This window comes from Monodon monoceros, unplaced genomic scaffold (assembly GCF_005190385.1).
Source record: "Monodon monoceros isolate NGI ecotype Baffin Bay Population unplaced genomic scaffold, NGI_Narwhal_1 Super_Scaffold_5, whole genome shotgun sequence".
In the NCBI taxonomy this organism is placed as follows: domain Eukaryota; kingdom Metazoa; phylum Chordata; class Mammalia; order Artiodactyla; family Monodontidae; genus Monodon; species Monodon monoceros.
In genome coordinates this window covers 103,554,858-103,576,010 of record NW_021703782.1, presented here as the reverse complement: position 1 = coordinate 103,576,010, position 21,153 = coordinate 103,554,858, and the positions used below count along the sequence as shown (strand labels likewise).

At 37.7% G+C, this 21,153-nt stretch overlaps 1 protein-coding gene across 5 annotated transcripts in view; it reads left to right on the top strand.

Moving 5' to 3' along the window:
* MAPKAP1 (MAPK associated protein 1) overlaps nucleotides 1-21,153 on the top strand; it is a 231,214-nt gene that overhangs the window by 20,409 nt on the left and 189,652 nt on the right. For all 5 annotated transcript variants that reach the window (XR_003790653.1, XM_029201627.1, XM_029201625.1 and 2 more), the window contains 3 exons: nucleotides 6,571-6,898; nucleotides 9,369-9,458; nucleotides 20,752-20,900. Coding sequence is in view for 4 of the 5 variants with exons in the window: in XM_029201627.1 (XP_029057460.1) it covers nucleotides 6,640-6,898; nucleotides 9,369-9,458; nucleotides 20,752-20,900 (498 nt within the window). In the remaining variant the exon portion in view is untranslated. The remainder of the gene's footprint in view (nucleotides 1-6,570; nucleotides 6,899-9,368; nucleotides 9,459-20,751; nucleotides 20,901-21,153) is intronic.

Below are 21,153 nucleotides of genomic sequence, written 5' to 3'. Positions count from 1 at the left end.
TACTTTTAGTCAAAGTATAGAAATAAAAATGTGAAGGGAAAAATTAAGCTCTCCAGATATAAGGTCTCACTATTTACTGTTTAATTAAATTAGGCATATTCACATGGAGAAGATTTTAATTCCCCGAGGGGAAAAAATGGCTCAATTTTACTCTTCTAAAAAATAAATGAATATTTAATTTAGAGTTAAATTGGAGAGAGTTAGAAAAAGAGATTTAAAATCAATAAAGTGCATTTTATTTTAATGGTCATTTCACTTATTTTCTAACTCCAGGGGTTATGAATTCTGAACTTTAATTAGATCAAAGAACTTTGAAATCTTAGTAAAAAACCGGGTCTGTTGGTTTTTATAAATGTACATAATAAAAAGGCTTTGTTTTTCTAACTTGTGATCATTTCTTGTTGTGCAAAATAAATGTGAGTGCTTCCATAACATTCTTAAGGAATCTTGTGTAGGAATCAGGTTCAACTTGCCTAATGCTAATAGCATGAAGTCGGGGTACAGTGTGGAAAGGTAAAAAAAAAAAAAAATCTTGCATCTGCTGTTACATGTTGTTAACTCCCTCAGCAGACTTTAAATCATTTCAAGTACAATGATAGTGTGGGAGGTAAATTAACTAACCATTAACAATCTTATAAATACACAATTAACATGCCAACATTTATATGACACATTGATGGGGCAGCAGTAATTTTTGATTGGGAGTTTGCAGACCTTTGAGAAGCCCCAGGCTGTTGCTTATTCAGACAAGTTTTCACAGATTGCAGGTGAGGGCAGCTTGAAGTCTGTCTGGCAGAGGGAAGTGAGTGTGTAGTGTTTTGAAAGTCCAGGAACAACCACTGGCTGGACTTGAGCATTTGAAGTCACGTTACTATCTCAGGTCCTTAGGGAGTGAAGAAGTATAAGGAGGGCGCATTTGCTTCTGGTGGGGTTATTTAAAGAGACAATATTTTAGGTATGGACTTTGTAACTGAAGTTGCATGAATTTCTAGGGATTTTCAGAAAGATACTTAGACCTAACTGGGGATTTAAAGTAAACCCTTCTCTGTGGTTTCAGGTCAACAAGTAGATGATCTCTGGAGTTCATTTCATGTGTAAAATTTTATGATTTTTAGTTTTGAACAATTATTAAGTGTGCTGCTTCTTTCTTGCTGTTGTACAAATCACTGTTGCATTAGTGGAGGGAAGGCTAAGGGTCTAGTCTACTGCATAACACATTTACTGTCTTACATCTTTCACAAGGACCTACAAATTTCTCTCAGGCCCTGGAACTCAACAACAGGATTTAAAAAAATCATGTTTATTATAGCTGTTGTAGTTTTTGTTCCTCTTTGTTTTGAGAGGCTATAGAGTGGTTAAGATCCCAAGCTCTTGGGTTTATTGGTTCTATTTACTTGGTTCTATTTACTTATTAGCTGTCTGGGTTTGGGCAGGTTTCTTAACTTTGCCTCAGTTTTTTCATCTATAAAATGGGGGTAAAAATAGTTACCATCTTATGGGGTTATTTTGAGAATTATATGAATTAATCCATGTAAAAAGGGAACAACAAGTCTAGCTTTTATAATAAGTTAAGGTTAGTTATTATCATTGCCTTTTGCTTCTGGGATTCTCCATTCTACCTGCATAAAATGTACATGGCATGCACTGGCTTATGGATTCATATTAAGTTACTTCCCCTTTGCCCATCTACTTTTTTACTGTCTTGTACCTTATGCTTTTGTTTTTGTTTTTTTTTATAATACATTGCAAATAAAGTTTGGAGGGTGTATGTGTATAAAGTTATTATTAAGAATATACTTATATTAAGACTTGATACCCATTTAAGCCCACTAAAAATTTACTCCCCTGTTAGGACGTGCTTCAAGTTACCACAGGTAGGTTACATGATCATTAGTGAACACAAATCAAATGGTTATGTGAAGTGGTAATAGCATCCAAGTTGCACCTGGAACCACACTTAGCATACAGTAGGAACTTAATAAATATTTGTTGAATGAATGAATGAGTGAAGTATGAAAGGAGACCATCCAGTACATTAAAAATGGCCATGTCATTTTGGGACATCTCTTACTATCCTCCCACTCACTCTCTGTGGTTGTCCCTTTTGCTTCCTTTTTTTTTTTTATGGCTGTGTTGGGTCTTTGTTGCTGCGCTGCACGCAAGCTTTCTCTAGTTGCAGCGAGCGGGGGCTTCTTTTGTTGTGGAGCATAGGCTCTAGGCGTGCGGGCTTCAGTAGTTGTGGCATGCGGGCTCAGTAGTTGTGGCTCACGGGTTCTAGAGCACAGGCTCAGTAGTTGTAGTGCACGGGCTTAGTTGCTCTGTGGCATGTGGGATCTTCCCGCACCAGGGCTTGAACCTGTGTCCCCTGCATTGGCAGGCAGATTCTCAACCACTGGACTACCAGGGAAATCCCTGCTTCCATTTTTAGTAAAACAAATCTTTATGCTTTGAGGAACCTGGAGTTAGAAAGTGGGAAAATCTGAAAAGTAGGACATCTACTAACAATCTAATTATTGTTTATCTGATAGCTTAATGGTATATATTAAAAAGCATTGACTATCTCGGAGAGTCAAGAATTGGTGACGTTCAGGGAAGGCATTCAAGGCCATTTGTAAAAGTGAAGAGCAGCATCTCTAAACCATGTCTGTGAAACTCAGTTATACATTGATATGTTTTAGTGTTTCTAGAGGAAAAAATGTTTAGGGATCAAATAAGTTTGGAATTTGGAATATATTACGTTACTAGGTTACCCCCTCTTGGAGAGTCACAATATATAATACATTAGTAGTTTAAAAACTTTGAGAAGTGCTGTAATTAAACAGCAAGAAAAAAGCCTATTTAAATTTGTTTAATCTGGCATTTAACAGGACATTAAAAAATTGTGGTAAAGTATGTACAACATAAAATTTACCATTTTAACCTTTTTTTTTTTTTTTTTTTTTGCGGTACGCGGGCCTCTCACTGTTGTGGCCTCTCCCGTTGCGGAGCACAGGCTCCGGACGCGCAGGCTCAGCGGCCATGGCTCACGGGCCCAGCCGCTCCGCGGCATGTGGGATCTTCCCGGACCAGGGCATGAACCCACGTCCCCTGCATCGGCAGGCGGACTCTCAACCACTGCGCCACCAGGGAAGCCCCCTAACCATTTTTAAGTATACAATTCAGTGGCATTAAGCACATTCACATTGATGTGCCATTAATACCATTCATCTCTAGAACTTTTCCATCTTCCCAAACTGACACATACCTATTAAACACTTACTTCCCAATTCTCCCCTCCCCCCAGCCCCTGGCAAAGATTTTCTACTTTCTGTCTCTATGAATCTGACTACTCTAGGTACCTCATATAAGTGGAGTCATGAAGCATTTGTCCTTTTCTGACTAGCTTATTTCATTTAGTGTAATGTCCTTACGGTTCATCCATGTTGTAGCATGTCTTAGAATTTTCTTACTTTTTAAGGCTCAATAGCTTTCCATTGTTATGTGTTTACCACATTTTGTTTATCCATTCTTTACCAAGTATTTTTAATTACTGTGTAGTATTCCGTTGTATGTATGTGTCCTGGCATATGCAGTGTTGATGGATATTTAGGTTACTTTCAGATCTTCAGTATTACAATCCTGAGATAAATATTTTTGCAGTTATTTCCTTAGAGCAGATCCTAGAAGTGGGGTTGTCCAAAGGGTATTCATGTTTTACACTTTGATATATACTACCAAATTACCCTCTAAAAAGTCCCAATTTTCATTCCCTCTTATAGTGCACGAGAGTGCCCATTTCTCTGAACCCCTGCCAGCATTTGGTTTTGAAGATCTTTGACCTTTGCACAACTGATCAGAGAAAATAACTTGCTTTTTTGTCTGTTTGGAATATTTTTGTTTTAGAAATCAAATCTACCTTCAAATGATAATTTGCTGCTGTCCAAGTGATTTAAAACATATTCTTTTGGTTGTGAAAAGTAGTTTTGGCATAAGTTGATAGTGACAATTTTGAAGGGTGACAATTTTGAAGGGCACATTGTAGAGAAGCTCTTGTGCCTGTATTAATTTTTTTAAAAAGCAATTCTTTCTTTATAATCACACCTACACACGACATGCTCATATATGACTTATCTCTGAAACAAAATTGTGTAGTCCTTGGAAGTCAGACAGCAACATTTATTGAATTCCAGCTGTGTGTAAGATTCTTTGTTGCCAGAAAGGATATGGTATTATGGCCCCTGTCCTTGTGGAACTTCCAGTCCGAATCCTCAAGTACATCATAGGAGGTGGAAAACATGTTTCCCAGGGCAGCCCTGTGGGAGTTCCCTGTCAGAACTGGAAGTGAATAAATATTTGTTGAGTGATTCCTACAGATTCCTCACTGTATGAAGTCATAGTGTACTAATAAAGAAGGCATCTGCTCATGTTAGGGCGTTTTGGGGGCTTCTGTTAGGATAGTTAGGGAGTTGGTATGTGCCTTCAGAAGTGTTTGCCCATAACTTTTCTTCATAAGAGGTGATGGAACAGGTTCATTTTCCTGAAAAAGATTCTGTTGAAGATACCCCAGTATAGTTTTGCCGCTTTGTCCTTGGACTTTTTGGTGCCAGAACACCCATTAAATATGTGGCTTCTCACTGAAAGCCCTTGTTTTTGCAGGGGAGAACTAATCAATATGAAGTTGAAAACACCTGCCCCTATGCTGGTGCCTAGTTGCCTCACTTTCATAGGGAAGATGCTTGTTGTGATTGCTACAAAGATGTTTGTAGATCTGTTGATCTGTGATTCCATGGTTCTGTTACAAAACAAACACTGTCATAACTAAATCTATGGTTGTATACGTCTTTGTGGTTATATAAGAACTTATTTTTACAAGTGAAACTTAAATGCTTCCCTTTATTTCTGTAATTTTTTTCTGATTAATACACTTAAAGTGGTGGGCTGACATTATTGTTTCTGCAACTAAATGTCTCAGATATTTGACACTTAGAAGAATCCCATGATATTAGGAAATATACTAAGTCTATATTAGGGTATAAACTTTTTGACTCAGGCATACCTTACTCACCTTTGCATTTCCTATTAGCTTCAGTGTAAAATAAGTACTTAGTGAATATTTAAGGGAAAAAATGAAAATTAATGTAATTCACTTGATCAGAGATGCTCCTTAGTCAAACTTACTCTGAATCTCAGTATCCTTAAGATCCACCAGGTGAGGTTAATAGAAGGATATGTTGCCAGACAAAAAATTTTAAAACTTCAGTTAGCTATAATGATTTTTTAACTAGATTTCCCCCTATGTTCCATTTCTAGAAGAAACAAATGACAAGAAAATCTGGTGTTCTAGGTCTTTCTAAAAATAAATATCTTCTAGGACTGTTCCTAGGAACATATTCAGTCTACCGTTCACATTCCTTGCACTTCATAATGGTTTTAGAGGAGCAGGGAGGTGACCCAGATGACCTGCAGAGTCCTCTGTTACAAAGGAAGCACGCACTTATTTTACCTGCTGTGAACTTAATGATAGAAGGATAAACTGTTGATATATTTTAGGATTATTTTAAACAAGAATTGAAAACTGAAGTTGGTAATGATATTTTTACCATCAGCATCATCATTACTAAAAACAGCTAATTTTAAATTATGTACCAGCTGTTCTTTTGAGCATTTTACCTACCTAATCTTCTATATATCCTTTCTTCCCTGCAATCCCCATTTCACAAATGAAGAAAGAAAACAGGCTTACTGAGGTTAAAGTTATTTTGACCAAGATCACATAGCTAGCAAGTGATAGGGCCAGGATTTGAACCCAGTTCTGCCTATAGGCCCTTAGTTTCCTAACCACTATTCTGTAATATTTTCTTTGTTGAGTATTCCCATTTAGCTGAGGAGGTACCATTTTGTTCCCAGAATAAACATTGTTACAGTTTTAACAGGATTCAGGAAGCAGTTCTTATAATTAGGTTTCTAAAATAAGAAATTAATCTGGTAGCCGACAAGTTTGATTAATAAGTTTTATTTTAAAAGCACAATACTATCTTAAATCAGAAGGAAGGAAAATGTATTTATTGAACAAAATTACTTTGGTGGTCCGTTTTTGTAAAATTCCTGGTAACTCAGGAAGCATTGTCTGTGCCCTTTTAGACATTTCACAACCATATGGCAGGAGGGGGAAATGTAAACTGAAATACAGTTTCATGCTTTAGCACATCATTTGAGGAAAATACAGCTTGTTCCCCCATGACCTTATAAAGTAATGAGAAGACTGCATGGGAATGAAGGGAGAAAGAAAGGAAAATTTATTGTTTTAACAGTGGTTATGTACTTTGAATGGCCTAAGGAGTTACTGTTACTTGTTTTGTAAAAGAGTAAGCCATCTTCTCTGATACCATGGAGATCTCATTGACTAGAATGGTAGCCCCTAGAGCTTATAAGGATTTCCTTTCAGCTTGGACTTAATCCTTTTAAGCTCCTAGCTACAGGGACAAATGTTGATTTTCAGGGTAGCATTTTACCACATTGAATTTGTTTGAAAAATGATTCAGTCATTTTCTGCCTTATTCTTAAATGTTGCTGTGTACATCGTGTTTCTAGGCAGGTGAGCCCGTGAAACAATATGAAGAGAAGAAAATAGCCTTTTAAGGAAATTGGCCCACAGAAAGGATGGCCTTCTTGGACAATCCAACTATCATTCTAGCTCATATTCGACAGTCACATGTGACCAGTGATGACACAGGAATGTGTGAGATGGTTCTCATTGATCATGATGTTGACCTAGAGAAGATTCATCCTCCTTCAATGCCTGGAGACAGTGGGTCAGAAATTCAGGGAAGCAATGGTGAGACTCAGGGCTATGTATATGCCCAGTCAGTCGATATTACCTCAAGTTGGGACTTTGGTATTAGAAGACGCTCAAATACAGGTAAACCTTGCCTTTTAGTCATGTCTTCTGAGCTTTAAATCAGTAAACAATCTTATAGAATAATGCATAATGTTGGCATGGGTTTAATGGGGAAAGTTACTGTGCATTAACAGAAATGTGTGTGTATTACACTAACAGTGAGTCTAAGCAATCTCTCCATCTCTGCGACTGTGAATGGGGAGAGTCTCTGGAGTGATGCTGTTAGAAGGAGGTAGACAGAAGAGGGATAAGGAAGCAGACAGAGGAAGAATAGGTGAAAAAGTTGGCTATGAGAGGAGCGTTCTGTTTCTAAAAAGTGACTGTGTAGAGAGGGAAGTGGACTGTTTTGTGTATCTTCACAGAGCAACATTATTCCCAGTAGACAAACTACCTGGAGGCAGATTTCAGGTTGACATGATAAAGAAACTTTAATACAGAGAGCTGACCAGCCAAGGGTGCTGCTGCCCGAGACAGTTCTTGCCCTGGAGGAATTGTAGCGGGGTATGGGGTTCGGAGGGAGACTACTGAATATTTGTTAGGCCTGCTTTTAGTAGGAATTCCTACACTGGGTGTGAGCTTAGAAAAGGTGCCCCTGTTTTTGGTACATTACCTTTATTTAGTTGATCTCTACCCTTTGATAATTGTGGCTTGAAAATGCTCAACTTTAGCATATATCTGTTTAGTCGTTAGCTTTGAAACACTTATCATTCCCCTTTTCCAGCTTAAGTTTTTTGGGAGCATTTCAAGGGCAATGTGATAAACCAAGTCCTTTACTTAGATAAATTATTTAGACTTTATAATCTAGTTGTTCAAATATGACAGGGTATTCTACAAAATAATTTATTTTTTTTAGACAATCAAAAAATATAATCTCCTAATCAGTAGCAATAACCTGCTAACTCTCAGGAAAAGTAACGGCAGGATATATAGTAGAACATTGAAAATATTTATATGTTTATTTTCACAGTCCAAATGTAAAATGTATGTAAAGGAGTACTGCAGGTAGAGCAGGATGCAATTCACAGTGCAAAGCGTGTTACGGTTTTGGTTCAGAATTCAGCATTCTGTGACATCTACGAAGAATAATTTGCTCTTGTGATGAAAATAATTAATAGCATTTCCCAGTATCTAAAGGAACTTTTATCAAAATAGGATTTGAGTGAAGGTTTGAATATAATTTAGAACCATTGATTCTCGGTTCTGTAGTTGAAACTGACTTCCTTGCAAGTTATTGAGATGATATCTTTTATGACAGGTTGAATGGATTTCAGTAGGAGAATGCCGCTAAATTGAGAGCTTTATGATTATATTACTTTGCTGTACCCTTCACATTTATTAATTGCAATTGAATGTATTTTTCTTCCGTGGAATTTGGTTAGATATAGTGACATTGTCAGAATGCTTTTGCCAGCATAGTTTAATTTTCTGGCAAGATTAGTTTCAGTGTTTCCCTACCACAAGGCTAAGGCAGGAATGTAAGATTTCTTATCTTGGAAATGGTTGCAAGAAAACTTTATTTTATTTATTTATTTTATTAGCATTGTGCCAGGATAGGAAGTTGAAGATTAGCAAGAGGAAACTAATTTGGAGAGGTGACATCAGTTGTGACTTTCTTTTCCATTGTAGTCTCCGTGTGCAGCTGTTGTTAATATATGCTGGACAGTATTTCTTTAAAAGATCAGTTCACTGACTTTTGAAGGTTGATCAGCCAGTGGTAATATAATCACAAATGCACAATTTTAGATGATGCTTTTGTTATTGTTGTTGGAATTTCTTAAGCTAGTACTTGGATGCTAATAATTAATTAGGATTGTGAGGTGTCTTAGCGACCAGGGAATTTACTTTTTAATCCTTTCAGCATATCTTAAAATTTTGTGTAAGAAAAATTGTTCTTTTTAAGATTTGACTAATGTTACAAAGATACAAATCATTTATTTTAGTACCTATAAACTGTTTCAGCCCACTGAAGAAAAGCTATGCTAATTTATATAGCTTTGACATTTTATAATTTTCATGATTTTTAGATAAAGGATTTTATATTTAAAACTTTAATAGTCTAGTCTGAGTTCATTTATCTTTAATTTTTGAAACGGGTAGAGTAATTCATAACAGTAATTTTATTCCTGTAATGTAATATTCACTTCAGTTCATTTGTGCATTAAAATTCCTTTAAGACCGTTATTAATGATTTATATAATGAAATGTCATATTAATCACAGAAGTTTTCACATTTTATTATTCTCTTCCATGTTAATACTATCTTTATGATCTCTATTAATGTTTTATATCCTCTAATTTCAATTATAAATCAAGAATATTTTCATGTTTTTGTTGGTATTTGCTTTTCAGGGGTGCCACCTTTAAAATTTTATGACTTTTTCCCTACATATGCAATATAAAACATCTTTATTCATATAAAGGTAGTTAATTATGTCTTTGTTTATAGTAAACTTTCATTGACAAACTTATAGTTATAATATTTCTTTTCAAGCTCAAAGATTAGAACGACTCCGAAAAGAGAGACAAAACCAGATCAAATGCAAAAATATTCAGTGGAAAGAAAGAAATTCTAAGCAATCAGGTAAATTGAAATAATTTTAATTGTTAATTTGAGATTTATATATTTAGTTTATATTATTATATAAGAGCTTTTAATTTTAATTCATCCTTTTAAATCCTCTAGGCAGATACCTCTGTGTTTTAAGCTTTGAACTCTTTCACTTGGGTGCCTTGGCCTGCTGAAGCTGTGTGTTCTTTAGGTCTTGTCTTTTTGGCCACTCCTTCTCCTGGATCACAAGAATTGATGAGTGCAGGGTATATTTTGTAGAAACTGTTGTACCAGTACCTTGTTCTTAGAGCCAAGGTGTACCTATGATTTGGATGGGCCTCTGGATTGTAGATCCCTCCTGGCAGTTCTAACCTAGACTTGCCCTTGCCTCATTAGCCCCAATAACAATCTTTTTTGCATATATGCTAATTTTTTTCCTTTAGCTTACAGACCATTATGTTGCTGGTATTAGCATTTGCAGTATGTGTTCATGTGGTATGTATTGATACATTAAAAAGCTGGCTGTCTTATATATTTTCAAAGCTTCAATCTCAGCAAGGAGAGAAGACTTTTTAAGAAAGTACAAAATAGAATGCTATTAAAATATTTTCTAATGTTTTATCATGTTTCCTAGACTTTTTTTTTCTTCCTTTGAAATAAATGTCTGCAGTTGTCTTTTATATCTTCTTAGCACCTCCCACTACCACCCTGGCATATAATACATGTCCAATCAATTTTCGTTGACTGACTCCTTTGCTACATAATATTTATGAAACCAGTAATATTAATGATTATCACTTTAACAGCAGCACCTACCTAGTGCTGTGGTAAGTACCTTATGTGCATTACCTCCAATGCAGTGGTCTTATAAGGTGTAGGTATCATTGCTGTCATTAACAGACGAAACAGAGGGTCACAGAGGCTTAACTTGCTAAAGTTACAAGGCTAGGAAGTGGTGGTGCAGTAGAGCCATGTTTCGTTATCTAGCACTGTCTGCACCTAAAGGCCAATCTCTTTCTGCTAAACCATGTCATATAAAGTGGTTATTGCTTTCTCCTACTATAATTGTAAACTCAGGAGTGTTCAATGGGTATGATTTTCTTAATGATTGCTTCTAAATAACGACTGTTTAGAATGAGAAATCCACTTCTTTCTCTTTTTTGTATCTCACTTCTGTGACTTCCTATAGTTCTTCTTGAATGTCTTTTTAGTTTTGCTCTTGGTACTTTAAAAATCTCTCCAGGCTGGCCTTTTCTGTTGATCTAGTTAATACTTCTCTCCGTTATATTTAGCATAAACTGGAAAACCCTTACATCATTTATTTTGTCTACTTTCTTCAATATTTTTGTATGTCTTAATGTTTTTCCTATTTATCTCTCCTTAATGAATTCAGAGCCAGTTTAATAAGCCCATCGCTCCAGCTACCCTTTGTTTTGCCTTCTTCACTTCCATATCTTAAAATGATCATAAATAAATAAATTAATTAAATAGAGTAGAGCATCTCAAATGTATCTTCATTAACCCCTTTCACAATGTGAGAAGTAATTTCTTCAACCTAAATTTTGATGCATCTAATAAGTTTTGGTACTCCCCCGCCCACTCCTTAAAGTTCTAATCCACTTTAACTTTTGTTCAGTGTTTCACAGAATGTGCTGGAGGAACAAATAGTCCCCTGTTGGCTTTCATTTTAACCACACTGTCCATTATGTATATCTGCTTCTCTCTCCCTCAGTTTCCTTCCCTTTATTTCTGTCTCAGAGATTTCAGTAATTGACACTGTGATCTTATTTCTGGAAGAGCTCCTTAATGTGCCTGCCCATGCTTTGAGATGTTGACCTTGATTCTGGCCAGACCAGTAGCCTGCCTGGTGGTTACTCTTGATGGTTAGAGTGAACCTCGTCAATGCACAGAAGAATGCCTTTGAATTTTCTGTTAAGCTGGGTTCTGTCATTACCACAGACTGGCACTCTGGTTATCCTGAAATGTGTTAGAAAAGTGGAGTTCGCAGTCCACTAAACATCTACCTGGCAAATGGATCAGCCATTCTATTTTCACACATCTCTCAAATACACACTCTCTTTTGGCAAGAAATGCCACCACCAAATCATTTTGATATTAATTGGGAATTTTGGCTAGGTAATCATTCATTCATTTCCTCATTCTTCTGCTAATTACATTTTGTGAAAAATCCTTTCATCTGTTTTTTATCTTTGTTTTATTTCATTTCCCACTAGAAGAATCATCATTATGAATATGATGACCTCCCATGGAATGTTCTTTTTCCACACTTATTCTATCTGCTACATCCAGTTTATTCTTTAAGACACTGCCTAAATGCTTCCTTTTCATAGAGGAGTTAGAAGGGATCTTAGAAACCATCTGGTCCATACCTCGAAGTTCTTTATGAACCTACTGACCCATATGCCACGAGACCACATGGTAAACGTAATACCTTATAGTAAGATTCTTTTAGTATTTCTGTAACTAAAACTGCATGGATAAATGTGAAGACGATGTCATTGGAAGACAGCTTTGTCAGGAATAATCTCAAATCAAAGACTAGTATTTTTAATTTTATTGTTTTAAAATGGTGTTGGTATATTATTTACAAAATTGGTTATTATTCTTATTTATTGAGTCATTTAACAAGTATTTCTTCTACAACTTCTGTGTGCGTAGTAATTCTGTGCTAGGTGCTTTGAGGAATACATGATTCCTGTCCTTAAGAAATTTGAAGTCTAATTGGAATTCAAGGCTATTTACATGTGAAGTTAAATAATAACTTAAAACAGTAATGTAGTTTTTATCAGTTACTTATGAATATTCCTGAAGTTTTCTTACTATAACTTCTATTATTGGTTTCTTAAGACAACAGTTCCCAGATACAATGGCTGTATAAAAGTCAGAAATGCATCCAAAAGTACATGTTATAATGACATTCTATATACATTTCTAGGCCCTGTCTGTGTAATTCCTGGTTCAGTAGGTAGAGGTTAGGGTCCACAAATCTATATTTTTCAGAAGCTCACTGGGTGATTCTGATGGGTAACCAGCTCTGAGCACCACTGGATTATAATATGCCAGCCACTAACTTTACTTCATCTTCATGCAAGCAGAGCAAATTAGCTGTTAATATTTCTGTATTATTGGTGAGAAAACTGGAGGACAGAGGCGCTAACTAACTTTCCCAAGTTACTTACTTACAAGTAGTTACAAAGTCAGAATTCTTCTCCTGGCCAATCTGATCCCAAACACTGTAGTCTCTCCACTGTGCTCCATTCTCTCCCGTACCACAGGCAGAAAGGAGCTGCTCCTGGAGCTTTGAATATTGAGGAGTCTTTGGGGTTCCCTTGTACCTTTCTTTCTCTGTGTCAGCTACAGCCAATGTTCGGGAAAGGTACCAAAGCTTCTATATTAAAACCTTTCAGTTGAAAATAATGAAAAGCAAGTGAAGTCAAAGTTGAAGAGCAGCTTGAAGTTGAGCAACTCAGGAAGTATAGCTGTGTCTTATGAATGGCTTAGAACCAGGAAGAAGGGCTCTGTGACCTTTTCCAATCTTATCTCTGCTTTTTTGTGACCATCTGCTCTCTCCTTCCTCCTCCTATTCTGCTCCCTATCCCCACAACTACTTTCTCTGCTTTTCTGATCCAGAGTTTTTCATTCAACAAGTATTTATTTAGCTCCCACAGTATGCAAAGGCAGTTATGCACTATTATAGGTCTAGAAGGTAGAGCAGTGAACAAGACAAAGTCCCTCCCCTCGTGGAGGTTGTTGGGGAGAAAGGCATTTAAACGAACATAGGAGGTCAGGTGTCAGAATGGGAGAAGTGGCATAGAAAACAATATCCCCCAACTAAGGTCAGTAAGGAATGCTAGGCATGGGATTGTGCTGTTTTATATAGGGTGATCAGGGAAGGTCTCATTAGGAAGGTGGTGGATGAGCAGAGATCTGAAGGAAGTGAAGGAGTGAGCCAGGCAGATACTGGGAGATGAGTGTTCTAAGATGAGGGAACAGCAAGTGCAAAGGTTCTGTGGCAGAAGTGTGACTGATGTACTCAAGGAATAGCAAGGAAGGATGCTTGTTGGTTAGAGTAGAGTAAGCAAGGGAAGGAGTGAGGTCAGAGAAGTAAGTAGTGGGAGACCTGATCATGCACAGTCCTGTAAGGACCCTGGGTGAGGTGATTTGATCAGAGTACTGATATGATGTGTGACTTACTTTTTACTTTTTTTTTCCTAGCTTGAATTTCATTTAAAACAACTATTTATTATAAAATTTTTCAAACACAAAAACAAAGAAAAAAATTTTCAAACATATACAAAAGTAGAGAGAATGGTGTCATGAACCCCACGTGCCCATCACCCAGCTTCAGCAGTTAGCAATATATGTTTCGTCTTGTGTCATTTAGACATTCACCTCCCCTCCCCTCCCAGATTATTTTTAAGCAAATCCTAGCTATCATATAATTGCATACCTAAATACTTATGTGTTTGTTTATTATTTATTTTATTTTTGGCTGCATTGGGTCTTCGTTGCTGTGTGCAGGCTTTCTCTAGTTGCGGCGAGCGGGGGCTACTCTTCGTTGTGGTGCGTGGGCTTCTCATTGCGGTGGCTTCTCTTGTTGCGGAGCACGGGCTCTAGGCACGTAGCTTTGGCACGCGGGCTCAGTAGTTGTGGCTCATGGGCTCTAGAGCACAGGCTCAGTAGTTGCGGCACACGGGCTTAGTTGCTCCGCGGCATGTGGGATCTTCCCGGACTAGGGCTCAAACCTGTGTCCCTTGCATTGGCAGGTGGATTCTTAACCACTGCGCCACCAGGGAAGCCCTGTGTGTTTTTTAACATGTAATAAAACTGCTCTACCACTATCCTCCAAAAATTAGCAGGAATTCTTTACTATTATCAAATATTTTCCTGATTGTCTCAATTTTTTTTTCTGCCCCCCCCCCCCCATTTTGTTTGTTCAGGTCTAGATCTAAGGTCCACACCTTACTTTTGGGCAATATGTCTCATTTCCTTTTTAATCTATAGATTCTCTTTCACTTTTTATTCTTGTAATTTATTAGTTGAAGAAACTGGGTCATTTTGTCCCATAGTATTTCCTACATTCTGGCTTTTGCTAATCATATCCCCATGGTTAATATGTTCCTCTGTCCTCTTTATTTCCTATAAACTGGTGGTTAGATCTACAGAATTGCTCAGATTGAAGTTTGATTTTTGGTAAGAACACTGTGTACATGCTGATCTGTATTTCCTATTGCATCATTTTAGGAAACATGGAATGTCTTACTGTGTTTTTTGTAACAAGATTGATGGTGGAATCAGGCCTTATCCATCCATCATTAAATTACTCCCATCAGCTTTTCATCTGATAGTTTTAGTGGCCATTAATGAGTATCACCTAGATTCATTATTTCATTAAGAGGTGTGAAATAGTGATTTCTAATTTTTATCAACTTGTTTTATATAAAGGACTTTCCCTAATCTATTATTTGGCTATCCTCAGGTATAGTCCCTACAAGAACAGCAGGATAAATGCTTGCTTCTTTACCTTTGTCAGTTGTTTTCAGAATGAAGAGTTTGTTCCCTAGCATCCCATGTAGATGACCAATGAGGGTTTTTTTCCCTTTGTATCATTATGCACTCATGGGTTTTTAAGCATAATTTATATTTTTCAATTCATTGCAGTTATTCTTTTTTTATGCTGAAATTCTCCCTTTGTATAGTGAGTCCCTTCACATTTGCTGCTAAGTTCTTTTGACACAATTCCAGTAATCTTTCATAGTTTCCTTGCTTTCTTGTGTAACAAGATGTTGCAGGTTCATCTTGCACATTTTCTTCCCCAAATCTGGAATCAGCTGTTTTTCCAGGGAGTCTTGATTCTTTTTAGTGGTAAATGGCATTAGGAGACCACAACTGAGCTCTGGGGGGGCTCACTGGATTGATTTTTGTTTTCCTTGTAGGCCTTTTCAGGGAGTAGAGCTCAGAAAAAAATAAATTTTTAAAGAGAATACATTGTGAGTTAATGCTGATAATTCCAATTCAGATTTAGGAATTTTTACTTTTGATTTTATGTTTATGTATCCTTTCTCATGCTGAAAATCTTGGTTCCAGAATAGAAATACCAATGTTATTATTAACATTATGATTAGTGAAAACAGTTTAAGATTTTTTTTTTGTCTTTTTGATATTTTCTAATAGGGAATGTACAGTCAAATTGATATATGATAAAGTTACTTAAAATAATTCCTCTCTTTGTAGTTAAACTGCCAACTAAATACTACACTTAAGTTCATTTTTAATTTTGCTTTTATTTTTAGAGGTTACACTTTTTCTTAATTACACAAAACATTTACATGGTTGTAAAGTTAAATACATAAAACAAGGTAAACCAGAGAAATCTAGGCTCATTCCTTGTCTTCTACTCTTTTAGATAGTCATTTTAAAAAAGGTTTTGGCTTTTCTGTCCACTTACAAATATATATAAGCATATTTACATTCATATTCCCCTCTTTTTAAATTAAAGATAGCATAATACACACTATTTTATGCAACCCATTTTTCATTTAGCAACACATCCTGAGAATTACTCTGGAGCAATACATAGAGATAGGTTTCATGATGTGGTTGTACCATAGTTTAGCCAACCAGTCCCTTGTTGAGGGATATTTGATAGTTTTCAGGCTTTTGCTGTTGCAAATGGGACTGCAGTGGAAAGCGTCATGCATATTAGTTTAGTTTTGTTTTTTTGCCAGTGTCTCTAGGATCAGAATCCTGAAAGTGGTATTGTTGGGCCAAGGGGTAAATATATGGTTTTCTTTGACATTGTTACATTCCCCTTTATTGAGATTTTGCTGTTTTTCATTCCCTCTAGTAATGTGTCGAGTGTCTATTTCCTGATAGAAGTGGAATGGTATCATAGTATAGTTTTTTGGTTTTTTTTTTTTTAATATATGTATTTATTTATTTATGGCTGTGTTGGGTCTTCGTTGCTGTGCGTGGGCTTTCTCTAGTTGAGGTGAGCCGGGGCTACTCTTTGTTGCGGTGTGCGAGCTTCTCATTGCGGTGGCTTCTCCTGTTGCAGAGCCCGGGCTCTAGGTGTTTGGGCTTCGGTAGTTTTGGCTCACGGGCTCAATAGTTGTGGCTCACAGGCTCTAGAGCGCAGGCTCAGTATTTGTGGCGCACAGGCTTAGTTGCTCCGCGGCATGTGGGATCTTCCCGGACGAGGGCTTGAACCTGTGTCCCCTGCATTGGCAGGCAGATTCTTTATTTTTGCGGTACTTGGGCCTCTCACTGCTGCGGCCCCTCCCGCTGCAGAGCACAGGCTCCGGACGCGCAGGCTCAGCGGCCATGGCTCACGGGCCCAGCTGCTCCGCGGCATGTGGGATTCTCCCGGACCAGGGCACTACCCGTGCCCCCGCATCGGCAGGCGGACTCTCAACCACTGCGCCACCAGGGAAGTCCCTCGTAGTATAGTTTTAAATTGCATATTTCTTATTATGAAATGTGGTTGAACATCTTTCCATTTGTTTAAGAGCTCTTTGAGGGGCTTCCCTGGTGGCGCAGTGGTTGAGAGTCCGCCTGCCGATGCAGGGGACGCGGGTTCATGCCCCGGTCCGGGAAGATCCCACGTGCCGCGGAGTGCCTAGGCCCGTGAGCCATGGCCGCTGAGCCTGCGCGTCCGGAGCCTGTGCTCCGCAACGGGAGAGGCCACAACAGTGAGAGGCCCACGTACCACAAAAAAAAAAGAGCTATTTGAATTTCTTTTTCTGTGGATATTATATATTTCTTGTCCATGTTGTTGGTCAGTGTCTTCTCTACTTTGAGAATCTTTATATATTAGGAAGTTTTTGTTTTTGTTGTCATCAGATTTATCAATTTTCTTCTTATTCTGAAGTTTATAACTTTGTTTTTTCTTCTTTAAAATTAAAAAAAAATTTGGGCTGCACCAGGCAGCATGCGGGAGCTTAGTTTCCTGACCAGGGGTCGAACCCGCGCCCCCTGCAGTGGAAGCGTGGAGTCTTAACCACTGTATCACCAGGGAAGTCCCTATAACTTGTATTTTAAAAGACTCATTGTCTGCTGTGTTGAGAAGAGACAGTGGCCTGGGTTGGGGTGGGGGAGGCAAGGGTGGAAACAAGACCAGTTTGAAGGTGGTGGTAATAATCCAGTTTTGGTAGCTATAGGTGGTTCTGGATTATCTTCTTAAGTTTCTGTTGATGGATAGGATGTGCGAGAAAGAGAAAAGTGGAATGACACCCAAGTTTTTTGCCTAGCAAAATTGAGTTGCCATTAACTGAGAAGAAAATTGTGGGAGGGGCGGGTTTGTGGGGAAGATCAAGAGTTTGGTTACAGACGTGTAAAGTTTGAGATACCTATTGGACATCCAAGTGGAGGTGCGAAATATGAAGTTGAATCTATAATTTTAGGGAGTCTAGGAATAATCATTTAGAAGTTATCAGCATACAGAGGATATTTATTTAGGTTTTCCCTTATTTTTTTTTTATTGAGGTATGCTGTACATACATTGAAATGTATAGGTATTAAATGTACAGTTTGATGACTTTTGCCAAACATACACCTGTGTAACTAGCATTCCAGTCACGTATACAGCATTTCTATACCCCAGAAAAGTTCCCTCGTGCCTCTTTCTAGTTAGTCTCCTCCCCAAAGGCAATCATTGTTCTGATTTGTATCACTGCAATTTAGTTTTGTCTCTTGTAAAATGGTATTTACCTATTTATTTTATTTTATTGGCCCTGCCATGCAGCTTGCAGGATCTTAGTTCCTCAACCAGGGATCAAACTCTGGCCCCCGGCAGTGAAAGCCCGGATTCCTAACCACTGGACCAGCAGGGAATTCCCTAAAGTGGTATATAAAATCATAAGGCTGGATGAGATCACTGAGGGAGTGAATGTAGATAAAGAAAAGGCCCAAACACTATGCCTTGGGGAATGCCAAAGATTTGAGGGCAAAAGGAGGAAGAATCAGCAAGGAGACTGAGAAGGAGTAGCCTGGACAGCAAGTGAAGAAAAGGATTCCAAAAAGGAACGAGTGAAATGTCAAGTGCTACCAAGAGGTCTTGTAAGATGAGGATTAAAAATTGACCAGTAGATTTAGCAACAGGGGAACCATTGGTGACTTCGTTGAAAGGTGCTTTGATGAAGTGGTGGAGCCTGAATGCCTGATTGGAGTGGGTTTGTGTGAATGGGAGGAGAAAAATTAGACAGCAAGAATATAGACAACCATTTTGAGGAGCAGAAAAATAGGGTAGTAACTGGTTGGGAGTATGGAAGTACAGGAGAATTTTTTTTTTTTTAATGAGTAGTATTTCAGTATCTATATGCTGATGAGACTGACCCAGTAAGAGGGAAAAATTGAAAATGGAAGCGAGATGGAAGAGAATTGCTTGATGCCCTTGAGTCGGCAAGAGTGGATGGAATCTAGTGCACAGAGGAGGGGCTGATCTGATAAGAGCATAGGCAGTTCATCCATGTTGTGACGGGAGGGAAGGTGGGAGAAAGTGCAGGTGAGAGCATGCAGAAGTCCTCATTTGGTTGTTTCTGTTTCTCCGTGATGTAGGAAGCAAAAGAGGAAGTGGGAAAATGTCACAGGTTGAGGAGAGAGGTCTAAGTGTGAATTAGTCTGAGAATGGAAGAGTTAATATATCATCACTTCACACTTAACCCTACTGATAACAGTAGAGTGACTTGGATAAGGGACTTATGTTTGCTACACCTCAGTTTCTTCATGGAGCTGTTGGTAACCTGTCTTTCAGGATCATTGTGAGCATAGGATGAGAAGACACCTGGCATTGTTCCTGGCCCCTAGTAGGTTTTTTGTTTTTACTTTTTCCTAGTAGGTATTTAATAAAGGATTATTCTTTTCCAAAGTGTAGCAATAAAATTATTGATAGAGTACAGGTAGAATAGTACTTCCAATATTTAAAATACCACTTCAATAGTAATCTAAAACTTTTTCAAATGTGCATTAATCTGTTGGTATTAATATATAATTAACATATTAATCTGTTGATCACATGTACTTATATATTCAGAATCTGGATTGGATAGTCAAGTGCCACATTTTAAAAAAGAATTAGATCCTTTTCTCCTGGTTTGCCACTTAAATCTATAAGGACTCGTTTGATAAACTTCCCCCACTGGTTTGTTGAAAATAATTTTGTTACCTTTTTAAAAAGTTCTAAGTGACTATTTCACAATTATGTTTGATCTCAGTTCAAGTTGGCTATGCTCAAGAATGGAATGGGTTGAACTTATTTATTGCACATTTTAAGATCTACGATTGATTCATTTAAAGTGTAAAGTATGGAAATTTTCTAACATCACAAAATATAAAGTATAATGAACGCTCATGTACTTATCATCCAGCTATCACCTTAAATGACATTCAGATTAATATAGAGAATGAAATGATCTTTGAGAAGATATGGAACTAACTTGTCTTGGTTCACTAATGAATAAGTGCTGAAGGTTTTGATTTAATAACTTAATCTGAATTCCTTCAATCATTATTTTATTCATTGATTCATGCAACAAAATTTATTGAAGGTCTACTTTGTTCATTAGTGCCTAATGGCTAAGAGCCATGGCTGGGTGCAAATCTGAGCCCTGCTACTTACTGGCTGTGTGGCCTAGGGCTAATCAAAATATTCTACGCTTCAGTTTCCAGTTGACAGAATTGAGATAATGCAAATATCTACCTCATCAGCTTGTTATGAGGATTAGATGAGATACGTTGGTTTGCTCAGTAAATGTTAGCTATTATTATTAAAAATACTCTTTCTCCTTTTCCTCCTCCTCATCTTTGTCATCCAGATTGTGTGCTAGGTGTCATTGGAAAGTGTGAGAGGATTAAGAGGTGGACCTTGACCTTGAAGAACTAGAACTTCAAAACCACATATTAGAGCCAGGAGAGATCTTCAAGATAATCTGGTTTGACAAGTCCAAAGAGGTTTAGTGAATGGTCCAGTATCACACATCTATCTGCTAGTGGCAAAGCCAGGCTGAATCTCAGGTCTCACAGCTGTGGGCGCTCTTACAAAATGGCTGTTCTGTTGGCTTGTCTGCCTTCTGCCCCCTTCCTTAAACCCTAGTCTTTCTAAGTTGACAAACCTGACCTATGTGTTTTTCAGTGCTCTGCTCTTTCAGTGCACAGACATATATGTGAGACTTTTTGCACATATCTGACCTAAACATGTCTTGGACACTCCCTCCTCAGGATTCCAAGGAAGACTTTTTAGGGAAGGTGGACAGGCTATCTCTCTGTGTTGTAATCACAAAGATGTTTTTATCTTCCTCTTGTATCACAGCCCAGGAGTTAAAGTCACTATTTGAAAAAAAGTCGCTCAAAGAGAAACCTCCACATTCTGGAAAGCAGTCAATACTATCTGTACGCCTGGAGCAGTGTCCTCTGCAGCTGAATAACCCCTTTAACGAGTATTCCAAATTTGATGGCAAGGTAAGTCAATGTGAAACTATACCCTTAGGTAAAACCTCAGTTGGATGGAATTATTGTTGGTTGTTATTCTTATTCTTATTAGATTTAGATTTAGGGTTTCAAAAGGGACTCAGTAAATATAGAATGTCACTCACATTTCCTAAGACTGAGGGTGTAAAAAGGTGTGGATTTGGGCTTAATGTGGTTTCCACAGTAATATGTTTGGGAGGATGAAAACAGAAACAGTCTGGAGATACGTGTGTGTGTGTGTGTG